This window comes from Mesoplodon bidens (assembly GCF_964165515.1).
Source record: "Mesoplodon bidens genome assembly, chromosome: 8".
Lineage (NCBI taxonomy): Eukaryota > Metazoa > Chordata > Mammalia > Artiodactyla > Ziphiidae > Mesoplodon > Mesoplodon bidens.
In genome coordinates this window covers 31,532,667-31,550,421 of record NC_138165.1, presented here as the reverse complement: position 1 = coordinate 31,550,421, position 17,755 = coordinate 31,532,667, and the positions used below count along the sequence as shown (strand labels likewise).

The 17,755-nt window shown below is 36.4% G+C and overlaps 1 protein-coding gene across 2 annotated transcripts in view; it reads left to right on the top strand.

The window, feature by feature from the left end:
* XIRP2 (xin actin binding repeat containing 2) overlaps positions 1-17,755 on the top strand; it is a gene marked incomplete at both ends in the record, with an annotated part of 304,793 nt that overhangs the window by 248,141 nt on the left and 38,897 nt on the right. For both annotated transcript variants that reach the window (XM_081242071.1, XM_081242070.1), the window contains 2 exons: positions 3,883-4,043; positions 8,880-9,017. In XM_081242071.1, coding sequence (XP_081098197.1) covers positions 3,883-4,043; positions 8,880-9,017 — 299 coding nt within the window. The remainder of the gene's footprint in view (positions 1-3,882; positions 4,044-8,879; positions 9,018-17,755) is intronic.

Genomic DNA, 17,755 nt, shown 5'->3' with positions numbered 1-17,755 from the left:
GTCACATCGTTGTTACAATTTCATAGTGGGACAGCATCTTCTATCTACAGAATAGCTCTCTATTTCATTTAACATATTTTGTCTTTAATACTACTTTGCATGAAAGGAATATAGTCATGATAACTTCTCTTCATTCATTTTTCCCTTACAATTTCTTGGCCAATATTTTCTTTTTAAATTTTGTGTCTTGCAGGTGGCATATGGTTGGATTTATTTGTCTTTGTCTTTTAGAGTGAAGTTTGACCCGTGTTTATTTACATTTGGTTTTACACTATTACATTTGGTTTTCTTTGTTAAGGCTCTTTGTTTTCTTTTTTGGCTGACTTTTGTTAAATGGACTGTGTTTGGCTTTTTGTTGACTTCTCACATGAGTAACAACTTGAATTCACATAGAGTAGTCCTCAAAACTAAAATTTCAGTAACAAGTAATCAGTTCTCTAACTGCTTTTAGTGTTCAGTGTTATAAAGAAGATACCTCAGGATTTCTGAATTTTGTTTCTTCATCACAGAAACTCTTCATGTGTCTGGGTAAATGTAGAACTTTTCTTTTTCCTTGATTCTGAAATGTTTTACTAGGATTTGCTGATATATTGGTGTTTTTAAATTAAGTTTATTCCTATATTATGGTAAATACTTTAAATCTATGCCCAAATTTCATCTTCAACAAAAATTTCTTCTATTGTATTTCATTTGTTCTGCCCACTCTCCCTCCCTCCCACGGAAATGCTGTTATCTTCTAGTTTGAATTTTGCTGTCTGCTCTCTATCTTTGTCGTCTTCTTTCACATTGTTGTTAGTATGTTATTGGTTTTTCTCTTCTGCAGCATATATTACTCTATTAACTGCCTTCAATGTGTATTTTAATTCTTCTAAGAAACCTTCAATACCCTTAGTTCTCTTCTCACCTTTGATAACTTTCCTTTCTTCTGATTTCACCACGGCTAGGAAATCAGACACACATCTGCTTACACCTATATTGTAAATCAGACAGAGCAAATATCAGCTTCACAACTCAGATATTAGCAAGTGTTCTCTTAGTGAAATAAAGAGGTCAAAGTACTTTTTACTTTATTCTATAGACTTATTTATTGATGACAGTAGCATCATTTTTTCAGTCAGTTATTTGCTTTTTAAAATTTTTTATATAAATTTTAAATATTACTTTCCATTTACAGTTATTACAAAATATTGACTATATTCCCCATGTTGTACAATGCGTCCTTGAGTCTGTCTTACACCCAACTTGTTCTTCTGTGTTACCTTTCTCTTTAAAGTTACCCTAAACTCATTAAACACTGTTTCCAATCTCAGTTGCATCCAAGTCTTCTGAAATAACACATTGTGAGGTCAGGCGACCAAAGTTCCTGTCTTCTTCCCCACACACCCCTAAGTCCCTAAGTAAGGAACTGTCTTATCAACCCTACAAATTTACATCAGGTGTCATCAGCATCAAGATAGGAACAGATAGGTGCACTGCCTTATAGTATACTAGTCAGGAAACATCACCTTGTTTTTCAGATGAGGAAATTGAAAGACACTGACTTAGGAGGTTAAGAAACAACATGGACACAGTTTGTTAGCTGAAGGTTGGTTTTCTATTCCATGACCCTACCTGTGTAGGCAAAGTTACTGATGGGAAAAAGAGAAGGAGAGAGAGTGAGAAAAAGAGAGACAAAGATGTAATGTTTTTTTCTGTGATCAGAATAAAAGACTACAAGGCAATGGAATCCAAATCTCTTAATACTCAGGCAACTGATTTCCTGACCATTAATCTTAGGCATTTCCCAGTAGGATGAAAATGATAAAAATCATTTGGAAATATTTCGAAAGTAAATACTCTCTGTAAATTTTTGCAAAAATAAACTGCTGACTTTCTGTTAAGATTAATAAAAGAATAACATCTTTAATTAATAATGTGCAAAATGAAATTTATATCTTAATGTGGAAAAACTTCAGTGGTTCATGTTCAATAAAATTTATATAGTGACCATTTACAACAAAGTAAGAAGAGTACAGCTGAACATAAATGGAATTCATCTGTGCAAATAGATAATCCAGAGAGGAAAATAAAGATATATTTTCTTCAGCATGTGAAAGACTTTCAGTAGTTGGTGGGAATCTCTTTTTATCAGGATCAACTGGAGGAGTATACATTTGTGTGGATATGAGGTTTTGGAAGACAGCTGAATTTTAAAAACTAACTGACATTTATTGTGAACATATCAGTTTCTACAATCACAGTATTCATATGATACAATGTCTTATTTCTTTATATTTTTTTCTTTCAATACTGTGTGAAATGAAACATAAAAAATAAATATTAACAAATTTTAAATATATTTTCAAATTTTATTAAAATAAATGAAAATTTTAACTGAATAAGAAGTCCTTAAGGAAAAGCAAATACTCAGAGAGTCAAAAAACAAACGATTTTTAATTTTTCCTGGGTCGCAGTAGTTGTTCTCAACTGCTGTTGTGTACAGAAATCTTGGAGAAGCTAATAGAAAGAACAAACAATGTAATAAGATGGTTCAGTGTAGGGACTGGGTAAGAAGGTAGGGAGAACAGGGCAGGGAAGGAACAGCTTGGTGGTTGTCTGTTACCTGAGGTTGTCTGGGACTTGGTTCATTGTAATTAAGTCAAACCGATTCAAATAATAAAGTATACCAAAGACTGCTAACCCTGTGAGTCCAAAAAACTACCAGCCCTAAGATGAAAGGCAGGGGGTGTATGAATGAGTGATAAACATATCAAAACTCACACATGCACACATATATACACACACACCATATACTGGTTGGTCCCAGAAGGAGCCCTTGAAATGATTTTGTAATTACAATTCTTTAAGAGTGAATAGTAAACCAACAAGCAGAGTGATAACAGCAAAGAACACTGGATAAAATAAAAAAAAACTAGTTTTGGAACCGACTCTGGCACCTATATCTAAATAACCATCACATTAACCAGGGAGGATCCTTAGGTTTCTTTCACATAAGGAAATAGTTAGACATGTTTCCTTATGCCTAAAAGGAGTTGGTTAGACTATGTGAGACTGTATCATCTCTAAGACATTTCTGTTTCTAACAACTGTTATTCTGTGATCATGCAATCAGTCTTTTGCTCTGTTTGCAAGTATGTAATTCCTAATACCCTGTATTTTTGTCAGATAGATGGCTTACATGGGAAAATATAGGATGCTCTGGAACAACTGACAAAGCTTTTTCTTAATGGAACTATTATTTCTTTCTTATGTTACACATGCCTCTATGGAATAAAAGGAAAAAAATCCACAGTCTGTAATTCTCATAGCATTCACATATTTTAGATTTATCTCCTTGAGGGTTGAAGGGTAGGGCGAGAAGCAAAGAGCAATTTTTAGACTTGCCAAAGATTTAGTCAACCCACCAAATTGGACACTTACTAATTGTGTGATCATGGGAAAGTTTTTTAACTACTCTGACTCTCCATTTTCTTTATCTATAAATTTTAGAAAATAATAGAACCTACCTCATGAGGATGTTAGAGAAGTAAATGAGATGATGCTTTTATAGCATTTAGCATAACTCCAACACATAATGCTTCAGGAAATGTTCATTAACATTATGTATCTCTTAATAAATACCTATTGTTTATCAGAATAATTGCAGGAGTAGGAATGGGGACAATATTTTCTTTTACTGTTTGCATAAGCATATGCTTCTGTGTAGGCATTTTGTAGCTTTGCTTGAAAGCTTGAAAAAAAGAGGGTGACCATGAAACATGGAAAATACCATGGAATGTTACAGTCTGTTTTCCGAGACCAGATGTTTTAAGTGCCTTCACTGTTCCTAAGATGATGCTATTTTCTTTTCAAAACCTGAAACGATGCTACATTTGTTTTCAGTGACTGCTGGCCCTCGTAAGCCTGCGAGTGGATTTGCAGAAGACAGTGCTGCGCAGAGAGAGGGTGTGTCAGACCTCCAGGAGGTGGTGTCCTTGAAGGAGCGGATGGCGAGGTACCAGGCAGCTGTTTCCAAGGGTGACTGCCGCAGCTTCTCCGCCAACGTAAGCTGCTTCTAGTGCTTCTGCATTAGGCAGGCTGCTTGTTTGCCTTTCACATGCCTCCTTTACATTGCAATATAAGAATACTACTGGACAATGGGATAAAGTAAAAAAAACACAGAAATGGTGTGTATCAAATCCAGAGTATCTGAAATTAAGCTTCAGCTCTGCCACTTATTAGTTGTGTGAACTTGAGCTACTGTCTTAACCCTTCTCTGAACTTCAGTTTCCTTAACTGAAAAATGGGAAAAAAACATCTACTGCGGAGGGTCTCCATGAAGAGTAAAAGAGATAATTTACGTGTAAGCCATAAGGCACTGTATAAATGTGTTACTACTGCCATAATTGTCATTTAACCTATAGCTATTCTCCTTGGGAATGTTGGGAATTAATTTCAGATCTTAATAATGTGGGTCTGCATGCTGCCCTCCTTGGTCTCATGTATAGTTCATATAAATTCACTGGCAGTATAATTTCTTTTGCCTTTATCATTTCTCTGTATGCCCTAAATCCATTAGAAGTAGCTTAATCAACATAGAAATGAGGGAGATTAGCAATGTAGAGACTCTGCTAAACCAATTATGATTACAGAAAACAGCAGGATTCAGTAAGACCACCAGTTTTTAGAGCAAATGCATAATAAAGTCATATTCAAAAGAATTTGTTGGGTTCCATATTCTGTGGCCTTCAATCCACAGGATTTGATGTCATTTTATCAGTAGCAGCTTTATAGCTTAATGGAATATAAGGATATTCTTTTATAATTATAATCTCCAAGTTAGCAACGTTGTTCATTTAACCAAAAGAGAAAGAGAGAGAGAGAATAGCCAAGAAGCCTGGTATTCTAAAATAGCTACTCTGAACATTTTTCTTTACAAATCATTCAGAGACAAGAATGACTGTGCCAAACTCATTAACAATGTTGCAATTCTAGATGACATTTAAGTTTTTACATAGTTATTGAAATACATTTCAGGCGCACCATAGATTTTGAATGAATGTACAGAAATGACATAAGTAACGTCATCACTTCCAAAACAAATAGTATCCCTCCAGCGCCTCCTGCCAGTCTTCTTACATAGCACCCCCTGCTGGATCATTAAGGAACTTTACTACAAATTAGTATTCTAAATTGGAAACATGATTCTTGGTGAAACAAGCTGACTTTGAAAATACCTAGTTGAAGACTGGTTGTTTAGTAAGCAATCTTTTATCTAGGAAGACTTTTATCTTGCTAAACACTAGGAGAATATACCATAAAACAAATCTGTATAAGGCATGATTCGTATTTATAGTGTACTAAAAAGAGAATATTTAAATTGGGCACATAAGGAAACTAAATTATCTCACTATTTAATATAAAAATTTTAAATTTTAATGCTATTCGGAAGAAATTCTACATATAAGGAATTTAATAATCCTTCTCTTTCCTGCCCATTTACAGACACAAATTGAGGGGCAGTGATTTATGGTAGATCATGCAATTAGACAGGGACAAAGCCAGACTAGATTCCAGTCTCTTGACTCTAGTACTCTTTTAACTATATTCAACTGCCTCCTCTTATATAAGAAAGCATCTTTGGTCCAAAAAAAGTGCCCTACTGTTTGGTTTGGCCCTAAGCTAATACTTTGAGAAAAATGAGCACACATATTGTCTCAGAGAAATCCTGATAAATATCTAAAGTAAAGCAGAATAACTGCCTTATTTGATCAGTTGCATCAAATGTTTGTTCAATCAAAAAATCATGGAAACTGCTTATAACCAAATTTCTATCTATACAAATAAACCAAATATTTTATGTGCAAAATTTGGAAGTCACTGATTTGGCCCCAAACTGAATCCATTATATTTCAGTCACATTGAAGTAGTTACTCTTTGTCCTAGATTAGTTTCTCTTTGTCCTAGATCAGTTTGTTCTTTGTCCTAGACTCAGGCAGATGGCATTTTGTTGAACCTAAACGAAAGGCCTGCCTGTGAAAAGGCATCGGTCCTCAGAAGCCCCCTAGAGGAGAAAGGAGAAATAACATTTGTTAGGCAACAAAATAACAGGTTCTGTACTGTGCAGTTTTATTTCCTTTATCTTTTTTAACACTTGCAAGAAATCTGTGAGAAATATATTGCTATTCCCAGTTCATAGGAAAGAAAACTGAGGTTCAGGAACTCTAGCCCAAGGTTTTAAGTGTCACAACTGGGATTAGAATTACTGTCTGTCCAACTCCCCAGATTGTTATTTCTATTATGCCCTACAAACCAAGATCAGTTCTTTGTAAAGGAAATTGCTGATTCTGTATGGAATATACTGACCTAGGCTTCAGTGTTATGTATTTAAATTAACTTATTATTAAAATAACATTAGGTAGGTTCTGTATTAAGTATTTAAATTAATTCGTTAATAGAATAATTATCGGCATATCCATTAAATTCCAAATCTTGTTTCTGTGTCCAAGAATAAGAAACATACGGGCTTCCCTGGTGGCGCAGTGGTTGAGAGTCCGCCTGTAAATGCAGGGGACACGGGTTCATGCCCCGGTCCAGAAAGATCCCACATGCCGCGGAGCAGCTGGGCCCGTGAGCCATGGCTGCTGAGCCTGCGCGTCCGGAGCCTGTGCTCCGCAACGGGAGAGGCCACAACAGTGAGAGGCCCGCGTACCACAAAAAGAAAAAAAAAAAAAATGAATAAGAAACATAGAATAAGGATAAACATTTTTAAAAAGGTTCAACACAAAGCAATCTAAGTTATCTGGTCATTTACAATTACATGGATTAGTTGGGATGTTAGTCCATGGTGGTAAACAAGGCAAAGTGATCTCAGTCTGAGCAAAGAAACATCACTCCAGCTCATGGCCATAGGCTTCTCCTTGAGTAAGTACTTCCATCTTACATATGTAAACTTTCCAAGCTGAGCTGAACAAGATGACCTCATCACCACCACTAACTAACTATAGCTCAAAGGACTTTCTCCCTTAGGCCGGAGAGCAGTATCAGGAGGGTTGCAGTCATGGTTGTACTACTAGTAAAAATAATCAACTGTATGCATTTTTGCCTGTGTAACATGATCTGATTCCAAAGCACAGTGCTAAAGAAATGAAAGGATATATCTGTTTTTTAATTCATTTAGTAGATAAGAGGCAACCTGTTCAGTATAGGAACTGATATTTTTGTGTAAACGCACACACTAGTAAAGTATCCACTCGTTAGCATAATTAATGAGGCTTACCAGATTAATTTGCACATCATTTGGACACTGTTTATAGTTGTTGGAAAAAGTAAGTTTCTTCTTAACAAAATTTGCCTTAATTTCTGTAATTTAATATTTATGTATTATCTGCATATGATCAATTGAAGAAGGCCATTTATGTAAATTAAATGGCAGAGGGGGTAAAAGAAATATTGTAGCCTTAATACACCCTTCCCTTTCTTTATCTTAAATTTCAAGAGATGCCATAATTTCTAATGACTTTAACATGTATCAAGTGACAGTAATTGACCAGGATTTACATGTGAAGTTTGTTGCAGAATTTGATAGAATGTATCCTTTCTTTCCATAGAGTCAATGTGCATATTCTTAAATATTTGGCAGTCCCTGTAACTAGGGAAAGGTTGAACTTGATAAAGCAACCACTTGAGTATTTGCTAGTAATTCAGATAATCCTGAATATTAATTTCACCTCCAGTATTTATGAGTTTGGAAAACCCCAATTTAGTAGCTGTATTTTTAGTATTTGTTTGAGGAACTACATATTTGGGTAAAGATTTCAGGATCTCAAGAGTCCACAGTCCAAGGTATGGGAACCTCAGCTCACAGGCATTCAGTTACTCTCAGGTCTCAAGGCTTCCAGAGTTATGTCAGGACTAGGCCAGACCTCAGGAGACCTCCTGTGCATGAAGTGTCACTGAGTCTCCTCCCAGTTTCAGGTGGACCTGGATGTATCTTAGAGGAAAGTGGGCTGGCCTGGGGCCTGTTTGCTTGACAGTTGTCATCCCATCTGGGCTTGAGTGCCCGCTAGGCTGGGGACTGTGCTGAATCATCAAAACCAAAGCCTTCGAATTACTGCACTTCCCACAGGGGCATAATATCTGACAAGACTCCTCAAAATTATTCAGGTTGTTCTAAATGACACCTACTGGAATAGGCTTTCTCATTAGTAAAATGCCAATGATAGACCTGAATCCTTCTGAACTTAGACATCCCCACCATAAATGACCATATCTCACAAAACATGGAGAAGCATCAAGTGACAAAATATATGTAAATACATAGAAAATCACTCAGCACTATGTATTAAGTAGTTGTTATTTTTACTAATATTAATATTTTTGTATATTAACAAAAATATGCTCCCCAAAATAGCTTGAAAGCTATTTTGTTCATCCTTAATGATTTAAATACATTTTGGAATTAGTCAAATGTTTTTTAATATTCTTAATAATGTGTTACCTATATAGACATTTGGAATTTTAATGACAACTTTATTGTTGATTAAAATTGAATCCATTATTCTAATTTCTGCTAGTCTGTGTATTATGAGAGAAATCCATTCTAACAGATCTAATCTCTAGACATCATAATCTATCTGAGATAAGGAAAATTAACTCAATATTTTAAAGATCCTTCTGACTTTATATCAAAAGACTAATACAGGAAAAAACAACATAGAGAAATTATTTTTATTAAGGTTTTCTGTAATAAGATCCTCCTGAAATAATTGTGTATGTTAATATCTTTTTAATATACCACTCAATAATTATCAACCATTTTTTTAAAAATAGCTTGAGAATCCCATCCTGAGAAGATGTCAAGCTGAAATTTCCTTTTTCTTTCCTTTTTCTTGTCTTAGATGCTGGAAGAATCAGAAATGTGCACAGTGCCTGGTGGTTTGGCCAGAGTGAAGAAACAATTTGAGAAGGACAAAATTGCTTCTTCCCGTAATACTTTTACTCAGCACCAATACCAGCACCAGGACAGATCTGAGCAGGTAGGACTACTGTTGGTAAAGGATAAATCATGTCTGGTTGAAATGCTTTCATTTCAGTGCTAATATAAAACACACATCCCTGCCCTCTTTGGTGGTATATTTATTTTCATTACTCGTTAACAAGAATTATAATTTTATAATGTTTTAGAAAATCACTTTTAAAGCATATCAATGTATTGATTTATTTACTTGGAGCATTTTGCCATGTTTCTAGGGAATCATACTGGAATATTTTTTCTCTTGGCTTCTAATGTCTCAAGCAAAAATGAAAATTAAATAGCCTAGATTAGTCAACAGGTAAATAGAAATGTTGAGAACAAAATTTACATTGAGCCTCTGCCTTTAGGTTATAATTCATGGTAAACTATCTGTTATTTGTTTGCATAGATTAAATCTGAAGCATTATTCAGCTGCTTATTGGGATGAGTTTTCTGCTTTCTTTAAAAAATCACCAAAAATTGAGTAGTGGAAACCAGATGTTATATAAAACTGCATAATACAACTTCTAAATGCTATCTTATATAAAAGATTCTTTCCCATTTCATTACTCCATTGTCATATATTACCGAATATTGTCATGGGTTATGATTTTTGAATGTGAAAATCTAAGTAATAAAACTCATTAGAGTGAGCCTGGCACTTTGGAAAATAGTAATTGCATTGTAAACAGCTGGGCTTAGGCCCAGGTTTTCCAGGAGGAAGAAAGTAACTGGGGTATTTCTGAAATGTTGTAGTCAGAGATAAACGTGGGGTTTGTTTTTGGTTTTGTTTGTTTGTTTGTTTGCTTGTTTTTTCAGAAAACTCCCTAGGGTATTTAGAGTTGTCTAAGTTGTGACTATTAAGGCAGTTGGGTTTGTAAGGTGGCATCAGGGGCAGTATACCAGATAGATTGATTAAAAGTCTGGTATGTGGAATAGTATTTGTTTTCTTTTTCTGGCTTTGTTTGAAAAGTAAACAAGAAAAAAATGTGCAATGTAAGTTGCTCACAATAAGTTTACGGTAAGATTTCTTTTAATTTTGCCTAAAGGAAATGTAATGTAAATAAATTAAGATTGGGTATACTTGTGACCTAATGTATAGCTCTTGAAACATAGGATTCTAAGTGAATCAAGTATATGTGTTTACTTGAAACTGATCAACCACATACTATATAGTCATCATTAATAATTTAAATAAATCCTACATAGAAAATAGGTAAAGTATTTCCATATCCTTTATTTTGCAGGGAAGCAGTGTGATAGAGTGTAAGAGCTATGGGACTTGTAGATCTGAGTTCACACACCACCTTTGACATTTATCAGCGGAGTCCCATAAGACCCAGGGCCATCTTCATTGTGGGCAGTTAAACAGGGCTCCATACTTAGAGGGGCCCTGCACTTAGTTTCATGCTCTGCTGTCATCTTGAAATTCTTAATGATTTTTGAATAATGGACCCTACATTTTCATTTTGCACTGGGTGTGGCAAATTATGTAGCCAGTGCTACATAGTCCAAATTCATAAGCCCCTCAAAGTCTCAGTTTCTGTTGAGTTATGATGGAGAAACTGATGAGTGTTTTGTCTATCTCATGAGGTGATTGTGGTAGTCAAAGATGACAAAGAGCAGTTTCCATGAAAGCATTTCATCATCTGTGGAACTTGATATCAATTAGGATGCTTTATATTGCAAAAGACCAAAAACTCAACCACAAGAGTCTTAAACCAAAAGGAACATTACAGATTCATAAAAATGCAGTCTTGTGGAAGGGAGGTTTGATGTAAGTTCCAGGGGTGTACTAGAGCAACTGGCTTGTACCAACTCTTTGATTATTAACTTTTCAGGAATTTTGCAAACCAGATAATATCGTGTTAATAGCTTGAAATCAGCCATGTTGAGAATATTTACACCAAGGGAATTGGTAAATGCAAAAAATCAGGGATGTCCCTTCCCTTCTTCCTTCCTTCCCTCTTTCCTTCTTTTCTTTGAGAACCCATTGTGAAACATATATTACCTTACCACTGATATAATTAAGCACTCACAGTATGTCTCTAGCATAGTAGCTAAGAGCACTGGGATGGAGCATGATCACCTGGGTCCAAATCCCTGTTCTTTCATTTATTTATTTATTTATTTTATAAATTTATTTTATGTATTTATTTTTGGTTGCATTGGGTCTTCTTTGCTGCGGGTGGGCTTTCTCTAGTTGCAGCGAGCAGGGGCTACTCTTCGATGCAGTGTGAGGGTTTCTCATTCTCTTCTTGTGGAGCATGGGCTCTAGGCACATGGGCTTCAGTAGTTGTAGCACGTGGGCTCAGTAGTTGTGGCTCACAGGCTCTAGAGCGCAGGCTCAGCAGTTGTGGCACATGGGCTTAGCTGCTCCCCAGCATGTGGGATCTTCCCAGACCAGGGCTCGAACCCATGTTCCCTGCATTGGCAGGCAGATTCTTAACCACTGTGCCACCAGGGAAGCCCTCCTTCATTTATTAGCTGAATGACATTAGGCAAGTTTCTTAACTTCTCTGTGTCTCAATTTCCTCAATTATAAAATCAAGATTATAATAGTACCCACCTTATAGGTTTGTTAAGAGGATTAAGTAAGCTGTTTTTGTAAAGTGCTTAAGACTGTGCCTGGCCCTTTATAAGCACTTCATAAGTGTTTATTTAAAAAACTGAGTATCCCCTTGATCATATTTCTTCTTTTTTACCTCTCAGCCTCACTTCCTCTGAGCTGGCCCCATTCTCTCCCAGGTTTTCCCCAGAAAGGAGTACAAATGATGCAGAGAAAGAGTGAGGATCCTTTTCCCAGAAGCCCCAGGGAAAAAAACCTAACAGCATCTAATTGGCTCTAAGTGGAATACACATGCTCCCCCTAGAACTAAATTGCTGTAGCTAGAAGATGCTGATTGGCTGAGGCCTCTGTACTTGTTTACCTACGTGGAAGATCTCAGCGTACCCTTATGAACAAAGAATAAATGAATGCTGGGTAAAAACAAAAACAACCAAACCAGCAAATATATATATATATATATATATATATATATATATATATATAGCCACTATAAGCTCCTTGCAAATATAGTTTATTATTATAAGCTGTAGTTCCTTCTCTGTGACCATGACATACTAAAGTGTGTGAGAGTAATAAAAAAACCATGTGCTAAAAATCTGAATATCTGCATGACTCTGGGCCTGTAGTGACCTCTCTGAACTTCAGTTTCATTATCTACGTTTAGATACACTAATAATACCCCATAATTCCATGAGGAATAACTAAATCTAAGTCAGTGCAATGCAATATAAATAAAATATAAAGGGAATATATAGAAGGGTAAAATAGTAAATACCATTTATTGAACTGTATGTAAAAGTCTGTAGGAAAATGAAAGAAAAAAGTCATCTGTATCTTAGAAAATCAAATGACTAACTTATAATCCTTAATGGAAATTTGAGATACATATCAGATTTGGTTATAGAGAGGAAAATATAGAAAAATCATGTCTTAGATATTCACTTAAACTTTTAAAGCTATCTGAATGCATTCTAAAAATCACTTCTTTTATCAGCAGGGATTGAGAACAAAACATTTACTGGTAGACAGACAGTTAATTCTGATTACCCAAGTTATTGTCGGCTCTGAGGGTGTTTTCAGTCTCTTTATTGAAAGTACTTGAGATTTAGCTCTCTGCTAAGTCTGCCACTGGTCAGAAAAATATTTATTTTGCTGACATATAAAAATTAATATTAGCTTGGAAATCAAGTTTAATTAGAGTTAAAAGAAAGAACATTTGTTTTGGATTCTGACAATATTTAATATCACAATTAGTAATATTTCATAAGGTGTAATAATTCAGTCCAATCTGCCTCTTTCCTTCCTAATGTATTGAAGTGAGCTATTTCAGGGTAATTAGCTATTTGGAAACAGTTTGTCTGGGAGATCAGCAATGGGACTAAACAAGTTTTGAAAATTTAGCTATCTCTGAGGTTAAAGGTCCCTCTTTTTTGATTGATTATTTCATACCTATTGAAAAAGAGGTTCTGAAATAGGGGGGAGAAAAGGAGGTACAAGATATAGGAACATTCATTTATGCCAGACATTTTAAACTTGGAATGATGTCCTATTTATGTGTTCTAGACTTATGCTTTATGGTTCTGCCTGTTTAACAGTTACCAGCATCACTGCTAGCCTGTGGAGTATCCTTATGTAAATTAGAAAAAGGAGCTACTCTCAACAGTCAGGGCCCCTGGGTGAAGGATGTTTGGGGTGAGGGTTCAGCTTCTTAGAAGAATGTGTTGGAGAAAACTTTATTAGGTGGCTCTGGTAGTTAGTACTACCCCCCCCTTTTTTTTTTTTTTTTTTGCGGTACTTGGGCCTCTCACTGCCGCGGCCTCTCCTGTTGCAGAGCACAGGCTCCGGACGCACAGGCTCAGCGTCCATGGCTCACGGGCCTAGCCGCTCTGCGGCATGTGGGATCCTCCTGGACCAGGGCACGAACCCGTGTCCCCTGCATCGGCAGGCAGACTCCCAACCACTGCGCCACCAGGGAAGCCCAGTACTACCCATTTTTAATATCACCCATTTAGATTCTGTTTTTCAAAACAGCCATTACTGATTCCTGTACATATGAATGAAATCCAACCCTCCTTAAGGGCTTATGAGCCATTCAGCATGTGTCCTGTTGATATTTAGGTTAGAAATATCACATTAGCATTGTTTCTGACTTTGTCTTAGGATTTATTTCTCAAAATTCTATGCCAGTGAAAATCAGTAGGTTCTTAATGCTAGAATGGAAAGGACCATTTAAGAGGGATATTTTTAATCCACTCAGTACAGCAGGCTCCATTTGGGAAAAAAAAAAAAATAACCCATCCCCTCATCCTTAAAAGGGTGTCTTGAAGTATGCTGGAGCAGATGTTGTTGGTATGAAATGGCCATTGTCTCTTTTCAGAGTTGATTTTCACTCACCCTTTCCATGGTTTCTGGGTTGTTTTTTTTTTAAAGATTTTCTTCCTCTCTTCTTTTTTAACAGCTTTATTGAGATTATTTGCATACCATAGAACACACCCATTTTAAATGTACAATTCAATGTCTGTTTAATATATTCACAAAGTTGTACAGTGTCACCACAATCTAATTTTAGAATATTTCCATTCCTCAAAAAACAAACCTTGGACCCATTAGCAGTCTTAAGACGTTCCTTCTTTGTGCCATAGTCTCACATTCAGGGTTTGATTTTCATTCTCTCATGCTTATTTCCTCTTCATTTTCTTTCTCTTTTATTTACACAGTACTGAGTAGCTCCTTGCGTATTAATTGTGAAGTCCTAGAAGCCTCTTCTTTTCTGGAGTTGTTTTTTTGTTTGTTTGTTTTTTCATTTTAAGTCGCTTAAGTAGGGAAGAGCAGATGGGGCTCCAAAAGTCTGGTAAGTAATCAGTGCGATACAGCGCTTACGTAATTGCTTTCATGTGAAAATGGCTGCACTGAATCTATGTCAAGAGTCTAAAAAGTATTCCTGACCTTCACTCCCTGCCGCCAAGTCTGATGGGGACCAGTAGGGAGCTGCAAGACAGCATGTATGTTTCCGCATACATCTGCTGTTGCAAAAATCCTCATGTAAACATTAGCACTCTGTAGGATTATGTGGATTTGGAACAACCTCTGGACAATTTTAGGCTGATAGAAAATATTTTTGACAGGTTGTGACAGATATAATCTGACATCTGTGTGTTTTAGACTCTTTAAAGGTGACCCATAATTATTTTCTAGCAAACTAAACATATTTTTATCCGCTAAATGTCCACATTGCAAAGCATTTCTCACATAAATGTTTTAAACCTACCTTTAGCTTTCTGCCACATGCACAATTTTTCAAGGGCCTAGATTGCTATTAACAACCCCAATCTAACCTAGATCTCTATCAGCACACAAAGTTGTAACCAAAAGTGTGTCTTGAAAAGTTTTTTAGTTGTGTGCATGGTTTTAAAATGACTATTATAACTAAAGTAACCCCACTCAAAATGAGGCAGTTTACACTAATGGTTAGGCTTATTGGCTCCACAGTCATACAGCCCAGGTTAGAATTCCCTGATTTAACCACATAACCTATTCTGTGAAATGAGGATGAAGTAACAGGTGTGTTAAGAATAAAATGAGACAGTTCATGTAAAATTCTTACTAGAATGCCTAGCAGATATTAAATGTTCAGTAAACACCAGCTATAATCATTAGTAGTGTTGCCACTAAAGCATAATCCAGTGGTAATTATTCTCAAAGTAGAATGCGATTCATAAACATTTTATGTATAGGTAAGATGACAAAGAAGGATGGCATTGTTCTGTGCCTCACACCTTAACTGTTTTTTCAGTTTTTTAGCCTGGGGAGACAGAATCATTTCCTAGAAGCTCATTAGGTAATTAAAGATTAGTTTAAAATTAACATCCCTGTACATGCTTTGCAACTGGCGACCTCCTGCTACCCAGTCTCCATCTGTCTCCTCTCTTCCTACCCGTGTCCACCTTCCTATAGCTCTGTAGGTCTTGGTGGAATCCCACATTTTTTCCTACAGAAGGTGAATGGAAAAGAATTATATTTGGTAAAAAAATTTCCTTGCTCAAGATGCGAAGCCAATTAACTGCCTTTAGTACTGCTTTTCCCAACTATGAGGAAAACAAAAGCAAAAATACAAACTAAACTCTGTGAAAATGTGTATTTCTCAGGATGAAGGCCTTTTTCTACCAGCCCCAACAAACCACTAATTCTTCTCCTGCTTCCATAAAGCCCGTATGTGCCTGGTTTGTCTAGAAATGGGGCTTCCAGTACTTATGGAGCACCTATTACGCGCTTCTACCCCAGGCCTCCCTGGGTTGGGGTACAGGAATGTAGTAGGAGTGGGTTTCAATAAGTCCTCTGTCTGCTGGTTTCTACATCACTCTGGACCTGAAGCAAGACCTCTTCAGAGCTCCTGACATGTCTTCTCCTACCTTTTCTCTGACTGGATAAGGATTTAGAAATGACGTGAAATCTCAGTGGGAGCTCTTGTCATCTAACTCTCCTAGGCTCTCAGTAAGGTGGTCCTCAACTCTGGTCATGCACTGGAACTCCTCAGGCAGCCCAGGTAATTCTGGTTTAATTGTCCTGGCATGTGGTCAGGGATCAGGGAATTTTATAGCCCTCCAGAGGATTCTAATGTGCAGCAATGAGCATGGCAGTTCAAACTTGAGCCAGGATTTGTTATCCCAGAGATGACCACTCCCCTCTTAGTTTCTCATCTGAGGCTTCTCCACTGCCCACCTCTTTCTTCACTCTGATACCAAGGCCCTTCTTTTTCTATTGAGATTTTTCTTGAGGTGCCTACTGCAAAGAATAGAACAGGGGCTGCTGAGAGTAGAGAAATCAAGGGCTTAAAAAAATCATGGTGAATATAATAAATGCCAATCAGCCAAACGACCAATTTACTGGTACCTCCAAGCCCAGTTAACTCCCGTGTTAATTGCAGACTGTATTAAAATAGTGAGGATTTTTTTTGCATATATACAAAGATATATTCAAATATTTTTTAAAAACTAGATAATGGAGTGATATAAGTGAACTAAAGAAATACATATCAAAGCATTTTAAATAAACCAATTAAAATAAAAATAAACTAAAAATAATGAATTTATTAGCTTAAGCTACACTGATATGCCAATAATTAATTAAAACTGAGATTTAACTCGTTAATATTGCCATCTTTCATTAAAAACTTTAATTTCATAGGATTATACAATCTGGATACCTAATGTCTCTTGAGTTTGTCCCTTTGATATTTCTATAAAAATAATATTAATTTCTGAAAGACATAGACGATTATAAAGTGATAAACCTTATTAAATCATATAGTAACATGCTCATAGACATTTGGTTCCTTACACAGCTAAACTAATATGTGGACTCCCCCTGGGTTACAAGGTGTGCCCATAAAGCACTATAAGACTATCTTATGTGATCTACTGGCATTAATCACATTACTTTAGAGCCACACAATATGACTCTCAACTTCTGCTGTCCCCAAATGAAGTTGATGGTAATTGCTAACTGTCTACTGAGGTGTGACCATAAAGTCTCAGTCATGGTTCCTTTGCAACTTCCAATTTCAGCTTCTATTGCAGAATCTGTTGGTAGATGCTAGTGCACAGAGGGATTCACACCTCCCTCCCCTGAGACAGCACTGCAGGCCATTCCAGTGCAGCATTATAAAGGGAAACACATTCCAACCCCACACTGTGAAGACACCCGCAAAGCATTTGCCTGGGTCTTGTGTGGAAACTCTATCTTCTTGATGAAACAGTATAGTCCATCCAATGTGTGCATTCTGCCTGGGTTCCTTTACTGTGCTGAAAATGAACAAACAAACGAATCTGCCTGGTGGCTTGGAGGGGTTTAGAAACATTACCAGAGGAAGGGGGGCCCCCAGCACAGTTTCTCAGACAGTCAGGGCCTCAGTGAATGGTACAAACACTCATAAGTAAAACTGAGTTGTAAGATTCAATGCTTTCAAAAAACCTTGAATTTGTTGCTTTTCTATGATTCATCTTATTCTCCAAAATAAAATTTGTAGTAGTAACATTTATCCCAATTATTGGAGTATTACTATCAAAGTTTCTCTTTCTCTTAATGGTACTGTGAGTTTTCTGTTTCTGAAACCGATTTGTTCTTATAGAATCCATTTTCAGTTTCATTTACAGAAGACAAGTATACATACAGATATACCCTTCACTCCTTTA